Source organism: Lissotriton helveticus, chromosome 5_1 (genome assembly GCF_964261635.1).
Source record: "Lissotriton helveticus chromosome 5_1, aLisHel1.1, whole genome shotgun sequence".
In the NCBI taxonomy this organism is placed as follows: domain Eukaryota; kingdom Metazoa; phylum Chordata; class Amphibia; order Caudata; family Salamandridae; genus Lissotriton; species Lissotriton helveticus.
The window spans coordinates 380,398,923-380,418,295 of record NC_136065.1 but is presented as its reverse complement, the minus strand read 5'-3'; the positions used below and the strand labels follow the sequence as shown (position 1 = coordinate 380,418,295).

Sequence of the window (19,373 nt, the reverse complement as noted above, 5' to 3'; positions counted from 1 at the left end):
GCTCCGCAGACGGAGCGTAGCCGGCCGCCACCCGCCTCCCTCCCGCCCTCCCTAAATACATAAATAAATGTATAAAAAGCTTTTTAAAACACTTACCTTGTCTGCCGCGTCCCCGGGGCTCCCTCTCGCCGTCCCGCGATGCGCGCCGCCATTTCGGATCCTAATGCGCATGCGCGGGCGGCCGCGCATGCGCATTTCTCGTGAGGAATGCGCATGCGCGGCCGCCCGCGCATGCGCATTAGGGTCCGATTCGGTGGCGGCGTGAACGGCGGGACGGCGAGAGGGAGCCCCGGGGACGCGGCAGACAAGGTAAGTGTTTTTAAAAGCTTTTTATACATTTATTTATGTATTTAGGGAGGGCGGGAGGGAGGCGGGCCGCGCGGAGTGGGGCTACGCGGAGTGCGCGGGTGGGCGTAGTTGTGCGCCCACTTCGCGTAGCTCCGCGGAGCCCCACTCCGCACACTACGCCCAGGGTTAGTCTAATGGCGGGAGGAGGGGGAGCCTAGAGCATGGGCCAGGCAGATGTTCTATCGCAGTATCGCCTTTGAAGTGAGATGTTCAGTGACATTTCATCAGATCTCAAAAGAGTGGCAGCAGCGGAGCTGCGCCATCTGCTTAGGCTCTAGCTGTAGTCTGCCGGCAAACAGTGGGGGCCCGGTGTGCCTGGCAGCCTGTCATGGCCTCCAGGGCCGGACTGAGAACCAAAGCCGGCCCTGGCAAAGTGCCTGGCCGGCCCCCTAGGGGTGCGACCGAGCTCTTTGCCGGCCGGTTTTCGGCCGATTTTGTTACAGGGCCGATTTTGCAGCTATGCTGCAAAAACGGCCCTGTAACAAAAACTGCCCCCAGGGCCCAAAACCAGCCCCCACCCTTGTGGCGCACCGGGGGATTGCCCCGTGCCCGCAACGTCCAGTCCGAGCCTGATCGGCTCGCGCCTCACCAGGGTCTGCCCTCTAGCCTTCCAGGGTCAGCGCGTTCCCCCTATGAGTCTCACAGCCCTTGACAACACTGCACAGGCTGGTTGCCGAACACACACAGGCTAAACACGGGCAGAGCACGCCCCTGCCTTAGCACAGCCCTCGCAAGGGCTGCACATCAGTCATCCAATATAGAGGGGCCCCTGCTCTCCTGCCTAGGGCACTGCACTGCTATCCAGACGGCGCTGCCCGCCATGCAAACACAGATGCCCAGACCCCCTTGAATGGTGGTCCAAACTGACACCACGACAACGGCCTGCAGCCAGACACCGAGAGGCAGCGTTCGGCACAAAACAGCCCGGCTGTCGTGCGCAGGTTGACTCAAACCCACGTGCAGGCCCACAGCACAGAACCGCTGTTGCTGCTGATAAACACATGAAGGCCAAGGTCCCCTGTCAGCCGCAGCCCATGCCAGCAGAGCAGAGCTTCGAAATACCGCGAGGCCACTACCCACCTGCCAATGTTTCAAGACCACTGTCCGCAAGGCACTGCCCTACAGGAACTAGTGGTGCGACCGCACCACAGAGGAGCGGGGGAAGGGAGCGCAGCTGCGAGGTGAACGCGCGCTGCTGCGCGTGCTAGCCACCATCAGGAATGGGCGTTTCAAAGGCAGGACATTGTCCCTCCTTTGCCCAATCGCGTGCCTGCAAACCAATTTCAGCCTGAGAAAGCAAAACCACACGCACGAACGTGTGGTTAGCTTTCTAAAGCCCCTTCAAGAGGTCTAGCGTTGTGCAGCAGTGCTGCGCTCACAACGCGAGGCGCGAGACCTAAACATATGGCAATGATACACATCACTTCACTGTGTGAGGAGTTTGATGTCAGACAAATGTTGTTTAAGTAATGATGTTGTATTAAAACAAACAGAGGCTATGTGATAAAGTAGTGTAAGGTCATTTTTATAGTTCAGAAATAGTTGTAGAATTTAGGTTACATCATTTTGCATGCAAGTCTGACACAAGATTTGCAGCTTTGGGCAGCTAGCGCATATTGCTTGGGTGAGTGAAGATTTAGGGCCTCATTACAAGTAAAGGTGCAATTTCTCACACATGGTAAATAACGATACCCTGGGGTTTGTTATTTACCTGGTACGAGAAATAGCACCAATTGGAAGTTATTGGGAAATAACATGAAGGTTTTGGTGTATAACACACCAAAATTCGCTTGGTACAGTAACTACCATACATATATACCCTGTTAAATTCCGGAAGGTTTCAACTGCCAAAATTCAACAAATAAAAACCAAACTCATAATTCCATCCCATGCATAAAGAGTGGTTAACTAAAAGGATGGAATTAACCACCCCATTTGTAAACAGGGCTTTAGCTTCTATTCTTCATTTATTCTTATGTGTGAGGTGAATATGCGATGTTACATAGCATGAGGTACAACGCATGCGATTACAACACGGTTGTTACAACGACTGTGTTGTTACAACGCATATCATTACATCACTCGTCATTTCTACGACTTGCTGTAGGAGGCACGCTGGACTTAGGAATAGTATAATTTACTATTCCAACCCCAGCCTGCACAACAGTAGGGAAGGTGTTGGAATAGCAAATTATACTATTCTTTAGTTTAGAGCGCCCCCTACAGCAAGTTGTAGAAACAACTTGCATTGTAATGGTTAGCATTGTAACAACATGGTTGTTGTAACAACCGCGTTGTAATCGCATGCGTTGTACCGCATGCGATGTAAACGCTGCTTCCCGGTTGAGGTGCGAGGTAATGCAGGCAGGTGAGTAGAGTTTGAGTGCTGCAGATAGTATGTACGTGTGTGTTTGTGTTTATTCTGTTCTCCTGTGTTGTAAATTTGCTGGTTGTGTATGCTGACTGCATTCCGTGTATATTTGTGATTGTGCATGTGTTTAAGCATGAGCTAAGCGAACAGCCCATGTGTCAGGGTTGGCTGCTGGAGAGGGAGTCTTTACATATGTTAGAGTAGGAGATTTTGTTGCATATTTGCTGTTGCATTGTTTTATGTGCATAACTGTATAAGTCCCTATGCTGAAGGAGGTTGATTGTGGTTGTGGGCCCTGCACATGTCGCAAAAATGTAGTCTATAATGCGAGACAAATGTATTTTGGGAAGCCCAAGAAGTCGCATTGCAAATGTCATTGAGTGACACACCCTTAGACACTGCCCATAAAGCAGTCTTAGCTCCTGTTGACTTTCTCTTTACTGAATCTAAAGGGGGGGAATCACATAAATCATAGGCAGTCAGAACACTTTGCTTAACCACCTATTCAGTGGAGAAGTGTGGCTCAAATGGTTAGAGCGGCAGACCCTGATGCAGAGGTCTGGTCTTGGACCAGGGTTCAATACCCGCCTCGGCTGGTCTTGGGCTCAATTTCTTTGGACCTGATAATTCTCGCCTAGGTGCCTATTCTAATCATGGGTCCCACTCTGCAACTCTGGGCAACAACTTGCTTAATCTCCACAATGGCCCCAACAGCGCTGGGATGCCTGGCTTCACCTGGGGGGTGCCCAGGAGTGGACATTTCACAGGGAAAAAGCCAGGAAGGGTTCCTAAGCGGTATACGGACAGCGCCGGGACACTTCCGTTGGAGGTAGCGGTGCGTTTTACAAATGCTGGCATTTTATTTTTTATTTTATCGAAGAATTTTGGTGAAGCCTCCTTTTGTAAATTCCAAAGGTTACAAATAGGAACTGGACATTTTTGTGCTCTGCTGAACGAACCTTGTAGATAGATAATGCTCTATGGAGGTCTAGTAAATAAGAGAAGCATCTTTACTAGAAGAAGGCTAGGGAAAAAAACAGGCAAAACAACTCTTCATTTGAATTAAAAGAAGTAGACAGTTTTGGAAGAAAAGCTGGATGAGTTCTCAGTACCAATTTGTCTGGAAAGAATGTAAGGTATTGTTCTTCCACCAACAATGCCCTAATCTCCCCCAGTCAACCAGACCTAATGGCAACTAGAGAAACCATTTTGATTGTTAAAAATGTCAATGATTCCAGAGGTTCAAATGGGGGACCTTGTAGAACTTTAAGGACTAACTGAAAGTCCTAGCCGGGAATGGGTGAGTGGCTCACGGGCATCTTATTTGAAAAGTTCATGAGCAGTCTAACAATTAAGCTTCCAACCTCCAAAACGTCGGAATCCCTGAAAGCCCTAATAGCTGCCCATTGACTTCGCAGGATGCAAACAGCAAGACCTGGCAAAAATCCATCCCTTAAAAGTTCCAGGGTAAGTGCAGTAGAAAAGGTGGCAAACCATAACACCATACTTCAAAATGTTCTAACTCCTGGAGTAATTTTTAAGAGTGAAGGCCCTCTGGACTGTTGAATCATAGAGACCACCTCCTCAGGACACCCTTCAACTATCAAGCTCCAAACTACTGGTTTTGTATGATCTAATTTTTAACAATATTGACAGTAATTAGAATGTGCTGGCTAAATCACAGCCGCATCCTCTGCCATTAAAAGAGTATATTCTAACTCTAGAGAAAATATATGTTGGCTAGAGCACAGCATCGTCCTCCTTTCATAAAAATAAATGTCACACCAACAACTGCATTCTCCCCAATAAACCAGTACAGAGAGTATACACAGACTAAAGCACAGCTGTGCCTCTCACAGGACCAAGGAGAATGTGCTACATAAAACCAGTGTGCATAAATAAATATTAAAGACTATACGCTGGGAAAAGCACAGAAATACTCTAATTATCCAAACACACAGTAAAGGAGGATGTACTGGTAAAGGCACAGCTACACTCGATAAAATCAATTACTTGAAGATGCACCGGTAACTATCCCAAACGCGTCTCCTCCTGCTGTTGCCTGTGTGAAAGGCAGAATTGCTTTCAGAACGAAAAACATCAGTATTAACAGTGTAAAAACAATACATAAAAATTAACTTACCTATTGGATGGTCTCACCAGAGACAAGAGAAAACATATTGGGGAAGGGTTACTCCCTCTTTTATGTTTACAGATAATGGAGGTGGAGTGTCAACCCTCATGTTTTAGTAGGATTTGTGGAATACAATTTGGGGTGGTCTATGTTGGAAGTGGAGCAGCACAATTTAGCCTTACATGTCATAGAAATGCAACTGTGTACTCGTAACTGACATTATATTTACTGTGTGCCGTAACTTACTTAACATGAGTGAAGCATTTAAACATATTGATGAAATGAAGTTAGCTGTCAAGGGACGCAAGGGTCAATTACAACTACATGGGAAGACCTGACAAGGGCATTGGTATTAAAGGCCTCTACTGCTTGTTGGAGAGTCATAAATAAGCCCTGTTTTCATGATGCTAACAAACCCGGGCTAAGCAATAACATTCTGCCGGCGCAATGGCATGATCACTTTCAAGGGGATTATAACTATCATCCAAGTATGGACCAGACACAGGAGCAGAACGTGGAGCATAACATACCCCCACCTATAATTTCAGGAACAAGGTCCCAGGCCCAGATGGGATCCCAGCCGATCTTTTTATAAGCAATGTGGATTTATGGGGGCCCATCGTGACTATTGTCATAAATGCAGCCGTGGACACAGTAATGCCAGCATTTTGGTCCAGAGCCATGATTGTCCCCATCTTTAAAAAAGGTAACCAGGACAGTACACAATGTTATCGTCCGATCTCTCTTATTGATGTGTCCGCAAAGGTTTTAGGGCGGGTGGTTTTAAGCCGGTTGACAGATTGGGCTGAGGAGCATCAAGTCATAACTGATGCCCAATTTTGCTTCAGGCCAGGGAAATCTACCACCGATCAATGCCTCAACCTATATCTCATTTCAGCCAAATACACAGTGGTCACTCCAGGGACGATGTATCTGGCATTTATGGATCTGACTGTGGCCTTTGACAGAGTAAATCGTGGGAAACTATGGGCAATTATGGGCGGGCTCATTAACATCGTAAAGTCCCTATATCTGAATACTAGGGCTGCGGTCAGATATAGCCAGGATGGAAAAATAACAGAACCCTGTACGTGTTCCAGCGGGGTCAGACAGGGTTGTATATTTGCTCCCTTTTTGTTCACGCTACATACAAATGGTCTTGACCGTGCACTAAGTACCTTACAGGCAGACACCCCCAGGATAGGTACCCGTGGGATTCCCGTTCTGCTTTACGCAGACAATGCGGTACTCCTGGCTTGCCCCCCCAAAAGTCTGATGGTCCTGATAGATGGTTTTGTTTCATTTATGGGGAATCTGGACTTGCCCCCCAATCTTGCAAAATCCTATGTTATGGAAGTGGGGAAGAAGCAAGGTAAATCCTATAACTACACAATTGGATCTCATTGTCTAGGAAAGTTACAGTCCTTTTCATATCTGGGGATTTCCTTTGATGGATGATTACATTTTAAATATTTATTAGAAGAGAAATGCCGAGCTATAAACAGATGTACAGGATCAATAATGAAGTTTGCGCATAGGTTAGGACGCTGGTCCCCAAAGTAGATTCTGAGATTATATAGCTCCATGTGCTGTGCTAAAGTGCTATATGGAAGTGAGATGTAGGGATTTACTGAGGCTAACAAACTGCACATCGAAGAGAACATGCATTCCAGGCGCCTGTTAAGAGTCCCTAAGAGCACGCCAGCCCATATTATCCATGAAGAATAGGGTGTTGGATAATTCACGGATAGGATGGCAGTCAAACCCCTAGTTTGTTGGGTAAAGATTTGGGCTAATGAGGAGGCGGCTTTAAGCAGGCAGGTTATAGAAAACTGTCTTTCCCTTGACCATGGGCTAAAAATCCCCTGACTCAAATATGTGAAGGAGTCCTTTGAGAAAATGGGATGTGCAGATTTATTCACTAATCCTTCTAAAATGAGCACGCAGGACAAGGCCTTGGTCAAGGATTGGTTCCTCAAATATGCTTTGAGGCTTTGGGATGACAGAGAGTTAGCCAAACTGTCAGTGAGAGAACATCTAGTAGTTAAGTCTACTGAGGACATTGAACCATACCTGTATTGTTTAAGCGGTGCCCATGATAGATTCATGATGACCCGGTTTAAGCTAAACCTTTTTCATCATGTACTGGCAGAGCTGGCAGGGTTTACATTGTCAATAGAAATGAAGGGGCCCTCTGGCTGTGACCACAGGTATCCACAGGACACCCTTCATTTTGTCCTATTATGCCCATTCTATTCACACCCCAGAAGTCTTTTTCTGAAGGGTATTTTAAAGAAAGCCAGATTTAGACAAGCGCGTGTGGCCTTGTTATTTTTAAAATTGGCCCCAGTTGTTTTTACACTTTTTTGTATCATTAACTTTTTAAGGGCTGCATATAAATTAAGGATCACAAGGGGCAGCAGAAGTCCATTGATTTCATGCTAGGCCATTCATCTATACTGTTTTTTAACATGTTTTTGCTTTTTATTTGTAACTTTTTAATCATTGTGTGTTACAGGCCTAAACCAAGCTTGAAGAAGTATTAGAGGGGTGAGGGATAGGTCTTATGTGATGTGTAAACTCCTTACTTACTGGTTGAAGTTGTATTATGTAGATTCCAGATTGATGAACTGTTTTTAAAGTCTGTACCTGTAACCTTTTTCCTTTTGATATATCGTATCTTTTATGGTATTTCTATATGCCGAATAAAGATTGTATTATTATTATTATTATTATTATTATTATTATTATTATTAATAATAAGAATAATAATGTGTTAACTGTAGAGACTAGAGATTTGTGTGCATGTGCACTGTTGTTCAGTTTAAAAATTAAAGCATGTATTCTTTATTCACATTTTACACTTACACTTCAAGTTATATTTGCATGTATAAACATGCACTCTTTTACTCACATTTTACATTTATTTTTCAAGATGCATGTGCATATGTATAACCATGTATTCTAAATGTAGATTAAAATGCTTAACTAAAATTAGCTTGACTACAGGCTTCAATTGAAATACTTATTTGCTTTCTCAGCATGTTTTTTCTTTTCCTTGCAGGTTTATTTTCAGGCTTTTGTTAGCTAGAGAAAATGTATTGTATGTATTAGACTGCTGATAGAGAAGGAAAAACTTGGCAGCGAAGGTGGAGAAATAACAGTTGAAAGAGGCATTTTGTTCATCATGTACCAGGATGGCAAGATGTTCAAGGTTGAGAACCACAATATCAGTTGGATGTTTCGGTAAATAAAAGTAATGTTGCAGAAGCACGAAAGTAGTGACTTGATTGGCTCCTGGTTGTGTGAAGGAGATAAGGATGTTTCTGAATCTCCTGTTACCTTTACATTGGTGTTCACACAGAGGTACCACTAATTCCCTTTAGACTTTGAGAGGTACAGACCTTTCTGCTTTACTATTCTTGCAGGTATGAAGCTTTATGCTAAACACCTATTCCTTTTTCTAAGGCTTCTACTGGGGTCTGATTATGCTGATACCTTCTATGCGACTGATCTAGAGATCCTTAATGGAATACCCTATATTTGATCTATCTTTAGAGGAGAGAAGGGAAGTTTCTTTATGGAACACTTGTTTGATTTAATCTGTCTATACAATTGTGATTATCGCAATTTGATATGTCTTTCTGTTGTGCCTCAATATCCTGAGATATTTCAGCTTACCTATTGTACTCTTGCTTTATTGGACTTACTTTTAGGCAAATGCACTGGATTCGTTGGTAATCTGAAATAAAACCCTTTAACTATATTCTACGATTCCTGGTCCTTAGCGTGGAGTCACATCTGCTCCACAAGTTAAAATGTATTGATGTTTTTTTCCCTTTCAATGCTTCACGTCAGCTAACAAAGGTCCATGTGGCCAATAGGGAAAAATCTTTGACAACTTGACTAAGAGGTTACTTTGTAAAGCCAGGTGCTTCATCAGAAGCTAGACCCTCATTAGTAAGGACTGGCACAAGGAAGAGAGAGGAGGAACTAAAGTGTGCAAGCGAATGTAGATTGGTTAAGCATCCGTGAGAGAGTTTGCGAGAACTCTGCATTAGCGTGCAGAAAGTTATACTTTACATTTTTAAGAAAAAATCTTTTTATTAACATTTTCAAATTAGAAAAGAAAAAGTCTGGTACAGGCAGATTGCATTGTAATAAACTATACAGAGTAGTAGTAATTCAGTACATTGGATTTAAGCATAGAGTTCCCAGGGATAAAGAATGAGATCAGCCAGTGAAGCTTTCATGAATAGTGTAGTGTTGTTTTTTATTTAGAGTAGTATGCCTAGTTCTTTTCGGAAGTCTATGCTATGTGTTTTAGCACTGTTTGTCATTGTTTCCTTTTGTGACAAAAGAGATGCATTTTGGCTATGACCTATAGTACAATCTAATGGATAAATTCCCATCCCTGTACAAATAGGAGTTTGCACAGCGTTCAAAATTCTGAATCGTGGAACAATTCTCTCACTCCGATATCTTCCCCGACAGGTCAAACTTGTAGTAGTTTATCATGGGTAGAGGCATGAAAAGAGGCATAGCTCTAAGCAATCATTGGTTTAATTATTGATTCAACATGTTATGCCCCTTTTTCAAGTGAAGAACTACATAGGATTTATTTGCTAAACCTGGTAAATACCTAATCTGATGTAATGATACTTACAGGATGCAGTAAATACCTCATCCACTTCTGGGCCACTAGAAATTGAAGCCTTCGTATCCTGTGTTTACCTTTGTCTGAGTACTCCTTTTTTCATTGTGTGGAGCATATGTTGTAAGTGTTCTATGCATAGTAGGGTCCCTAGTGTGACAGCCATGGTTTGCGTAAATTATAAAGCAAATAAAAATAGTTTACAGTTAGATACCCACTAAAATGAGCTTACCTTCTTGCCTGAACTCCAACCAAGGTAGTAACAGAAGAAAAGGAAATACCATATTCAAAGTTCTGCTTCACCATCATCAGAAGGGACCGCTCATCCGCAGATGCATCATCATAAAACCAAGGCATGAGACTATGTCTCATTGCTCAGCTGTTCAGCCATAAGATCCATTCTGCACCAGTAAATGCAACTGGGTTGATCCTAGCCCAAGTTCTGCAGGCCGTCAATGGTAGGACACCAAGTACGCCTAAGTGCCTTTTATCAGGAAATAACATTTCTAGCTATTTATGTGCCTTTCCCACAGAGACTGGAAAAAACTCAATTGTGCTGGAGTGCTTTGGTTATAGTTCAATCTCCCTTGATCGGAAACCGTTTTTTGAAGGTGGTTGCAAGCATATCCTCCACCTGTCTCCAGAGGTAGATAATACTTCAATAGATGTAGGAATGGCAAAAAAAATGGTAAGGTGTGATGCTCTTATTGATGGTTCATAAGATAAATAACAACTTTGTATTTAATAATTTTCTAGCAGATGTTATAACTTGCCGTATGTTGTTGACTTCTCCAGATTGGTTATGAATCCACAAGCGTCAAATTAGCGCTCAAGAATTTCTATCCTTCTTTTCTTCGAACCATCCCAAGCGATGATCTCCAAGTGAGCGTGCTGCTGCACCTACTCATCAAGTTTAACTGGACCTGGATTGCAGTTGTTGCAAGTGACAATGATTACGGTCGTCAGGGTTTACAGAGCTTGTATAGCCAGGCCGTCAATAATAGCGTCTGTGTGGCTTACCAAGGGGTCATTCCTGAAAATGTAAACGTCAATGGATCAGCTGTGCAACATATGCTTAGACAAATTAATCAGACCCGGGTTCAGGTTGTAGTGGTCTACTCTTCTAAGCGGCTCGCTAGAGGATTCTTTTTGATAGCCACTGGGGAAAATATCACAGATAAAGTGTGGCTAGCCACAGAAGACTGGTCAGGATCAAGCCTAATCACTGACATCCCAAATATTCAAAGCATCGGCACTGTGATAGGGGTGTCTGTGAAGGAGAGTGTGGATCTCCCACTGAAGGAGTTTGAGGCTTCCTATGTAAACTCTGCAAAAGCGCAAAACGCACCACTTGGTGGGGGCTGCAACCAGGTCTGTGAGAAATGCCAGAGGTTCACTACAGAGACTATCCCCACACCCAGTGTGTCCGATTTCCGTGCTGCCTTCAACGTTTACTCCGCAGTCTATGCTGTGGCCCATGGCCTCCACAACCTGCTGAACTGTAGCACAGGAAACTGCAGTAAGGACACCGTTTATCCCTGGCAGGTGAGCAGATTCTCCAGACTATCTATTTAACTATTGTACCAGGATAAGTCAATTAAATTTGATAGTGGCATAGAATTTACAAAATGAGTAATACTATTTCACTTTATAGCAGTGAAATGCCTGTTATTTATTTTCTGAATTATGTAAATAGAAAGTAGCTGTACATAGATGCAAGAGTACCTAAATATGCAATATTTTCTTGCATTATGACTGTCAATGTGTGCTTTTTGATGAGGAAGGACATGGTTAATGTCATTTGTGTTTTAAATTGACTGTGTTTTTTTAATGCATTCTTTTTGTCGGATGTGAGGTTTCAAGTTAGATTTGTTGTAGACCCCACAGGCAGAGGTCCAAATCATTCTCCAATTTAATTTGAGCACATTTTCACGCCATAGATAGTTGAGTACCATTCATACAGAGTTATGTTAAAACATGTCCTAAAATCACTTTAACTCCAGTTTCAAGTTGTATGTGGTACATGTCATGTACATCATGTACAGTGGTATCTTTTTTTAAACGACAAAACTACATTCTGATGAAGTATATTTCTGCTTGCCCTAAGTGTAACCATCTTGGTATATATCCCAAGTGTAGACTTAAGTTCCACTTCTCTACATTTTCTAAATTTAATTTGATATTTTAGGTATTGTCATTGGTGTCACAGGGCCTAGCATACTATTGAATCCCAGTTGGGTAGCCAAGGCTTAAGGGATACTTTGATAGAACAGCAAATCTTTACTTTTGGAAATGGCTATAGGTATGGAACCCATATAGAGAATCTGAGTCAATAATCACACAATAATATCAATGTACAGTCAGAAGTATACAAAACAAAACAAGCCTTTATTTGCATATAGGTTAGGTATAGCAGTTAATCTAAGGCACCAACCTCCATATACTAACAATAGAAGGCCCTTGCACTTCCTGGGGATGAAATCTTACACAAAGTGCTATAATCTATTTATTTATCATTATTTGTTTGCATTTTTATATATCGCAGCAGACTGAAGAGATATCATTGCGCTTTGCATCTAACTTACAAATCGATATAGGCTCTCTTACAAAGAACATGAACCTAAATATTAATGCAACATTAAACTAGGAATGGCAAAGACTAAATTTGAAAATATCAGTGTTAGAAGATGAACATTCAGTAGATTATAATGATGCATCAATAAAGACCATAAGAAGAAGTGCAAGATGTAAGCTACCATATGTAAACATGAATTATGGAAGAGAATCTTGAAAGACTTGGGCTACATATCGCCAATGATTAGAAGATATATCCATTTCATGTTGAGGCAGACAGATTTACAAGGAAGATTTATTTTTGTTTGAAATTATTTGATTTTAATTCTGGTTGTTCTTCCTCACACATGAAAATGACAGCAGGATATGTCATTGAATAATTTTTGGAACAAGATATGAGTTAAGATTGTTTTAGCTTACACATATTTCACCCTTTGCGCCATTGTGAGATGAGGGCTTTCTCAAGGCTGAAAACAGAAACATGGTGTGTACCTTAGGAGAAACTGTCCTACTCAAAATATATTGAAACTCACTTTTTATGTTTAGTATAAGTGCTTCAAGTGAAGAACCATTGATTGATGTTGCTGAGAGCAAGTGTTGGTATCTGGTGGATGTGTGTTAGTTATACATGTATGGAAAGTTGGGCTGTGCAGCTCTTGCAATGCTCACTTAGGGGCCAGATGTAGGTAAATTTTATTTTACCACCTCTTAAATACCGCATCATACCGACTCGGTATTTAAGAAGTGGTAAAATAAAAGTACCGAGATGTAGGTAAAAGCAGATGTGCATTTACCGATTCGGAAACAATCGGTATTTACCGATGCGGTAAATACCGACCGGTAAATGCCCATGCATTCCTATGGGCTTTGAAGCCCATAGGAATGATTGGGCATTTACCGGTCGGTATTTACCGCATCGGTAAATACCGATTGACACAAGGGTGCAGGGGGTGTCACTTTGACACCCTCTGGCACCCCCAAAAGAGGCTCGGGTGCCATGTGGCAGGCATACCTGCCCTAAGGGCAGGTCTGCCTGTCATATGGCATAGGTGTGCATGCACACATGTGCAAGCACACCAGAATCGGTATTTTACCATCAAATAGTATTTGATGGTAAAATACCGGCTTTTTAATGCTTGTGGGACTCAGAAGAGTCCCACCTACATATCAATTGTCCCTATTCCGTAAAAATACCGACTCGGTATTTTACATAATCGGTAAATTTACCGAGTCTGTAAAATACAGGGCCCTACATCTCAAATTGCATTTACCGGTCGGTAACGGCCGAATTCGGCCGTTACCGACCGGTAAATGCCTACCTACATCTGGCCCTTAGACCCTAGTACCAGGCATATCTTGTGTTGTCATCCACTTTTCAAGTTTTACTAATGTTTTCATTAAATATTTAATAAAAAATTAACAATAAACATAAGTAAGGTTTTTAGACTCTCTAAAGAATGCAAAAATTCTAAGCAATTTATAGTATACGTTATGGCTTTGATTTTTCACATATGTGATGACATATCGGTGTGTGTAAAGATAGGAATTCAGACATTTGCAGTCAATATTGCACCTCAGTGTTTCCCCCTTGTAAATTGTAACAGGTCAAAATTACCTGGTGGGAGAATACAGTAGAGTTCTGCAAGTAATTCCTCATTTTCAAGAGATAATTTACCTCGTCCTGTAAATACAGCTTCCTTGAGTATCAGAATATTCTGTGTGTGGAAAATAATTTTCCCCCACCTTCCCAACCCAAAATCACAGACTTAAAGAAAATGGTGTATTCAAGACCCTTAAAGCACTGGTAATAGGATTACTTGCAGATAGCAACCCACTCATTTCAGCAAGCTTGGATGCGGGAAGAAAGCCACGAGGCAGTGTGAGTTACTGAAATCTGCAATAGAAATTGAAATATTAACTTATTTTTTTCTTTTTTAGCTTTTGGAAAAAATAAAAAAAGTCTCCTTTACAGTGCACAACCAGTCAATATCATTTGATGAGAAAGGAGAACCACTTACCGGCTATGATATTGTTATGTGGAACTTGATTGAGAAGAATGTGTCTGTTCGTGTGATCGGATCCTATAGTCAACGTACATCAAAATTATCTATCAACATAGATGAGCTGAAATGGCATACAAAGGACAACACGGTAAACTCATATTATCTGTGAGATATTTTTCAAAACTGTTGATGAAATGGTAGCAGTTATGAAGGCTATGAAGAAGCTGGAGGCAAAATCAGATAGCAAATCAGTTTGCACGAGGGATTCTTGCAAAATAGCCTAAAAATTTCTGCATTCATAGTACATTATACTCTTTGGTTCAAATGTTTTTTGTTTTTTTTCTTGGCATGAGATACTCTTTCCCACTTTTCCATTTATCCCCTTAACTGTGCAATGAATTAATCCATCTTATACAAAATTTTATTACTGATGAATTTAAAAATTACAGTTTGATCATTGTGCTATTAGGCTTTGCCAGACTAAAAAGCTTTGTTATTTTTTACCTACCTTCTTCATAGTGCAACAATCAGTGGAGGCTCTTTCACTATGGCGTAGGAGCATCTCCCCCACACCACCAAAAGCCTCAAATCTTGCAAAATAAAATGATAAAAACACGGGTGTATTGTCATTTTATTTTTCAAGTTCTAGTCTGGGGGCAGGGCCATAATGGGGCAGTCAGGAGAGGAAGGGGTGGGCACTGCTATCAGTGCGCATGTCGGTTTGGCAGGCCATCTCAAGCTGGCTAAATTGACATGGGCGGTGAGCTGTCCCCAAATCAGCAGCGTTGCTGGGTTAGAGACAGCAAAGCACAGGCTTCCAGTCTTTCTGGGAGCGCAAATTCACAGCACTCAGGCCAATCCCGATGCTACTTTCAAACATGATAGCAGTATCAGGATTGGTTGCAGGGAGCCTGTGCTGCAGCGAGGACTCGGAGAAGAGGATCGGCGGGCCTGCGTCAGGTACGTTTTCTTTTCCTTCCTTCTTTTGAATGTTTTTGTCCCATACCCCCCACCCCCGCCACCCCCTTCCTCCCGCTCAACAGCGACTACTGACAACAGTAAAATCATCCTGTGCATATCCACACCTTACAGAATGGAAACTGACAAACCCTTGAAATGCTTTTTCCTGTTTTCAACAGTACATTGATTAATGATCCTCTAGGGATCATGAACTAAGTAGCACGAGTCTACTGGTTATGGTGCAGTATTACCTTTATTCTAAATGACAATTGATCATGAAGCGCATAATACTACATAGATTGAAGGACTTGGTGAACACAAATAATATCCTTTCAAATACTCATTATGGTTATAAAAAGGGGATGGGCACTGTTGATCAATGCCTGAACCTGAGCTCCTGATAGGAAAATATACTATGGCAAAAAATGGCTCAATCTTCCTGTGGTATTATGAAGGAGTTGGGCATAGACATTAGACACTTGTACAACAATTCTATTGCCTACTACTTTCGATTTGGTAGAAATGGCGAATGCACCGATAGCTTCAACATTAAAAGAGGCGTTAGACAGGGGTGCATATTAGCTACCTTTCTATTTTCCCTGTATACAAATCAAGTGGGGACAGCCTTAATGATAAATGGGAGGGACACTACATATGTTGGTTCCCACCCTCTACCCGTTCTACTCTACACCGGTAATGCAGTGTTGATTGCTGTATGGGGGAGAGGGCTGCAAGAGCTTATTGATGATTACATATCATTTATGCATGACTGGCACCTGAAAGTCAAGGAGTCAAAACATATATTACGTCCAGTGGGGCCCAAGTGAGGAAAAGCCTGCCTTTTATTATTAATAAGTTCAAAATAAGTGAGGCCCCATCATTCTCCAACCTGGGGGTTCTTTTTGTTAGCAACTAGACATGGAAATTAATGTTATCAAATAGGATATCACTGCTGGAGAAATCCATTGATAACCTACATAGATTTTCTAAACAACTTGGAGCCAAACCTGTGAAAGAACTGTTGATTGTTCATGCCGGCAGATGTGTGGCAGTGACAACTTATGGCGCTAACATCTTGGGCATGGCGAATTAGGAAGGTGCTCAGTGGGTGGAAAAAGTATTTTTGAAAAATGTGTAAGCCGTCCCACCCAGCTGCTCTAACTATATTTGTCATGACAAATTGGGTGGGCCATATATTAGGGATAAGCTGCCCCCCTTTTACTCTGGCATTTGATTTGCTTACGTCATGAAACGCTTTTAAATAAATTGATATTAAAGGACTGCATGAACTTAGACCATGCTCTAGAGATACCATGGTTAGCATATGTTAAATCTGATTGTGAAGAAATCGGACTCCTTGGGGGGCGTGGCTAGCAAGCCATCATGGCGGACGGAGGCTGTTAGAGCTACGGTGCAGCCGGGAGGAAACCACATCCTGTATGCCGTGACGGGGGGGCCGTTCTACGCCACCAACGGTGGGATCCTGCTACTAAAGTACCCCGCTCGACTCGACGGAGGTTTGGAGACCCCAGGACCTGCGGCTGTCCGACGAACCGCGACGAGGCACCTGCGGCCTGGCCCCACGTTGCGAGCCGGGGCCTCGAGTGCGGGCGGTGCCCGGGACGCGGAACGCTGCCTGCCGGGGGAGATCGGGGGCTACCCTGGAACGATCGGCTGACACATTGCCCGATTGCTGGCGGAGCCCGGGGGTGCGGGCTGTGGCCACCCCCTCCCCCCTCGATACCCCTGGTGTGCGACTTGGAGGGTCTGGAGGCGACCGCTCGGAGGAGGGGGCCGGCGCATGGACGGAAGCCCTACCTGCGGGGAGTCTGGAGCTGCACCGCGCCGACGTCCGGGACAAAAGTCCGGAAGGACAACCACTGAGTGAGGGACACACGGAGACGCCGTGGAAGGCGCTGCATTGCCCCATCTGCTTTTCCCCACATCCCTCCCCTCCCCCACCCCCCGCCGCCATTGCTGATACTGGAGAGTCGTGGAGGAGGGTTACTGTGAGTGCCGACGGCCTGGAACGGGGCCGGAGAAGCGGGGAGAACCACTGGCAGTGCCCTATGTGAGGTGAGAGGTGGTATACGAGGGGGAACCATCGGCCTAGGACTGCGCTACGCTGGAGGGGTGAGGATCCAGATGGTCGGCCCCAAGCCCAGTGAAGATGTGGGTACAGGCCCGAGGGATGAGTGGAGGAGCGGGGAACATCGCTGTTGTTACCCTGGACGGAGAGTGCGGGGCTGCCCACCCCGGGTCCGGGGAGAGGGCGGAAACGGGTGCCCGCCCTGCGGACTGACCCCTGATGCCCCTTTCGGGTGAACAGAGGCGGGAGCGGCCTGCGACATTCCAAGCACCGGTGCCCTACTTAGAACACTGTTGACAACTCGGTTGCCCATCGAGGCCTGGAGGGACCGCAGGGTTGAGCGGGGAGACCGAGTGGAGGAAGCACGGGTGGTGACAGGTGCCTGTCCTGCGACGTGGCCCCAGCCACTGGGAGGGCCTCTGAACGGCCAACATGGTGCGGAAAGGTGCAAAGGCCACGGATGGCAGGGAAGGGACATCTGTGGGGCCTACCCCGGACGCGGGTGTGGGGGGTCCCGCACCTCTAACACTGAACTCTACCCTCTCGGAAGACCAACAGGGGGACAAGCTGCATAATACTCAAGGAAATCAGGGACTCTAGGGCCGCGATGGAGATGCAAATGGGCACCCTTACCACTAATCTCTCATTGCTTAAAACCGACCATGGTAAACTGGCGGACAAAGTCAAAGACCAAGGGGCGACGCTGGCGGACCTTGCCCCGACGGTGGCGGAACACTCCGATTCCATCCAACAAATCCAGCGCCAGGTGAAAACTCTCATGGAACGTGTGGAGGATGCAGAAGGCCGCAATCGCCGCAATAACTTACGCGTCATTGGCCTTCCGGAACGCAGTGAGGGGCCCCACGCGACGGAATTCATGGAACAATGGTTCCGAGATCACGTAGCTGCAGAGGGACTGTCACCGTTCTTCTGTGTTGAGAGAGCACACAGGATCCCCACTGGTCAACCGAGACCGGGACAGCCACCACGGCCACTGATTGTGAAGATCCTTAACTACCGAGATAGGGACACATTGCTTAGACAGGCCCGGATGAAATCCATCATAGAGTACGAAAATAGGCGTATCTCACTATACCCGGATTATAACAACCAGGAGCAGAAGCAGAGGTCATCATACTACGAGGTGAAAAAGAGATTACAGACAGCCAAACTCCGCTACGCCCTGTTATTTCCTGCGCGCCTCAAGGTGATCCACGACAATAAAACACACTTCTTTGAAAGCCCCACGGACGTGGAGGAGTGGCTGGAGGTGATGGATATTGGGGAGAGCCCGGACCCAACCCAGGGTTCGTCGGCCGGCGGATCCAGGGACGGATCGGATCATGCAGAGGACAGATCAGGTGCGTGTGGCACAGAACCGAAACGGCGTAAACCTACTCTCCATCAACAAAAACAAGGACAGGAAGATGCTGCCATTCTGGTGGGCTTGTTCAGGGAAGACCGTGGAACTATAAATACGGACACCGAAGACAGCACTGTCCACTCGGACTCGGAGAACAGTATGGTGTTATTCCCGACTGTAACACCTAGAGCGGCAGATGAACTTTTGGACAACGCCCAGGAGTAACTTCTAACACGGAAGGGACCTGGAACTTCAGGTCACATTGGTATCCTTTTCCTTCATTATAACCAAAATGCACAGCGACATCTTGGTGGGAGGAGGGGATCCACGGATGGGGTACATGAGTGTGAGTCTATAGTGACATGTTGACCCTGGTAGTAACCGAGCTGGGCTTTCTAACCATTGTCTCTGCCACGCGGGTCTTACGCACCCCACGCTCATGTGCCACACAGGTATATTACGCTGTATAATTAGGACACATGCCCCCCCTCCCAAAACGCGGCTAACAATAATTGACGATTGTATGCTATCTCTCCCGGCGGCGCTGTTGAGCCGACAGCGCAGACAAGTATGGCCCTTTGGACACGGCCCAAGCCTAGCCAACCCCCCAGAAGCGTATGCAACATTGATTGTTTGGTTTGGATTGATGTTCTACAGTTTCATGTTCGGCACAGCAGAGTTCCGAGGCTGCGCCTCCAGAGTTTGTGTTTGGGGAGGGGAGGGAACCGTCTCCGGGCTAGCACCGATAATGTACATATTGCAATGTGAAATGATATTTACTGTGATACCTGTATCGGGATATGGCTGAGGAGAAAGGGAAATATAGGCTGGTTACTTGGAATGTGCGAGAATTAGGAGCGGTACAGAAGCGACACAG

The 19,373-nt window shown here is 44.7% G+C and overlaps 1 protein-coding gene across 1 annotated transcript in view; it reads left to right on the top strand.

The window, feature by feature from the left end:
* Positions 1-19,373, top strand: part of LOC144752477 (taste receptor type 1 member 1-like) — a 91,337-nt gene that overhangs the window by 10,007 nt on the left and 61,957 nt on the right. Inside the window, exons 2-4 of the mRNA XM_078640399.1 lie at positions 10,303-11,052; positions 14,020-14,232; positions 17,684-18,653. Coding sequence (XP_078496525.1) covers positions 10,303-11,052; positions 14,020-14,232; positions 17,684-18,653 — 1,933 coding nt within the window. The remainder of the gene's footprint in view (positions 1-10,302; positions 11,053-14,019; positions 14,233-17,683; positions 18,654-19,373) is intronic.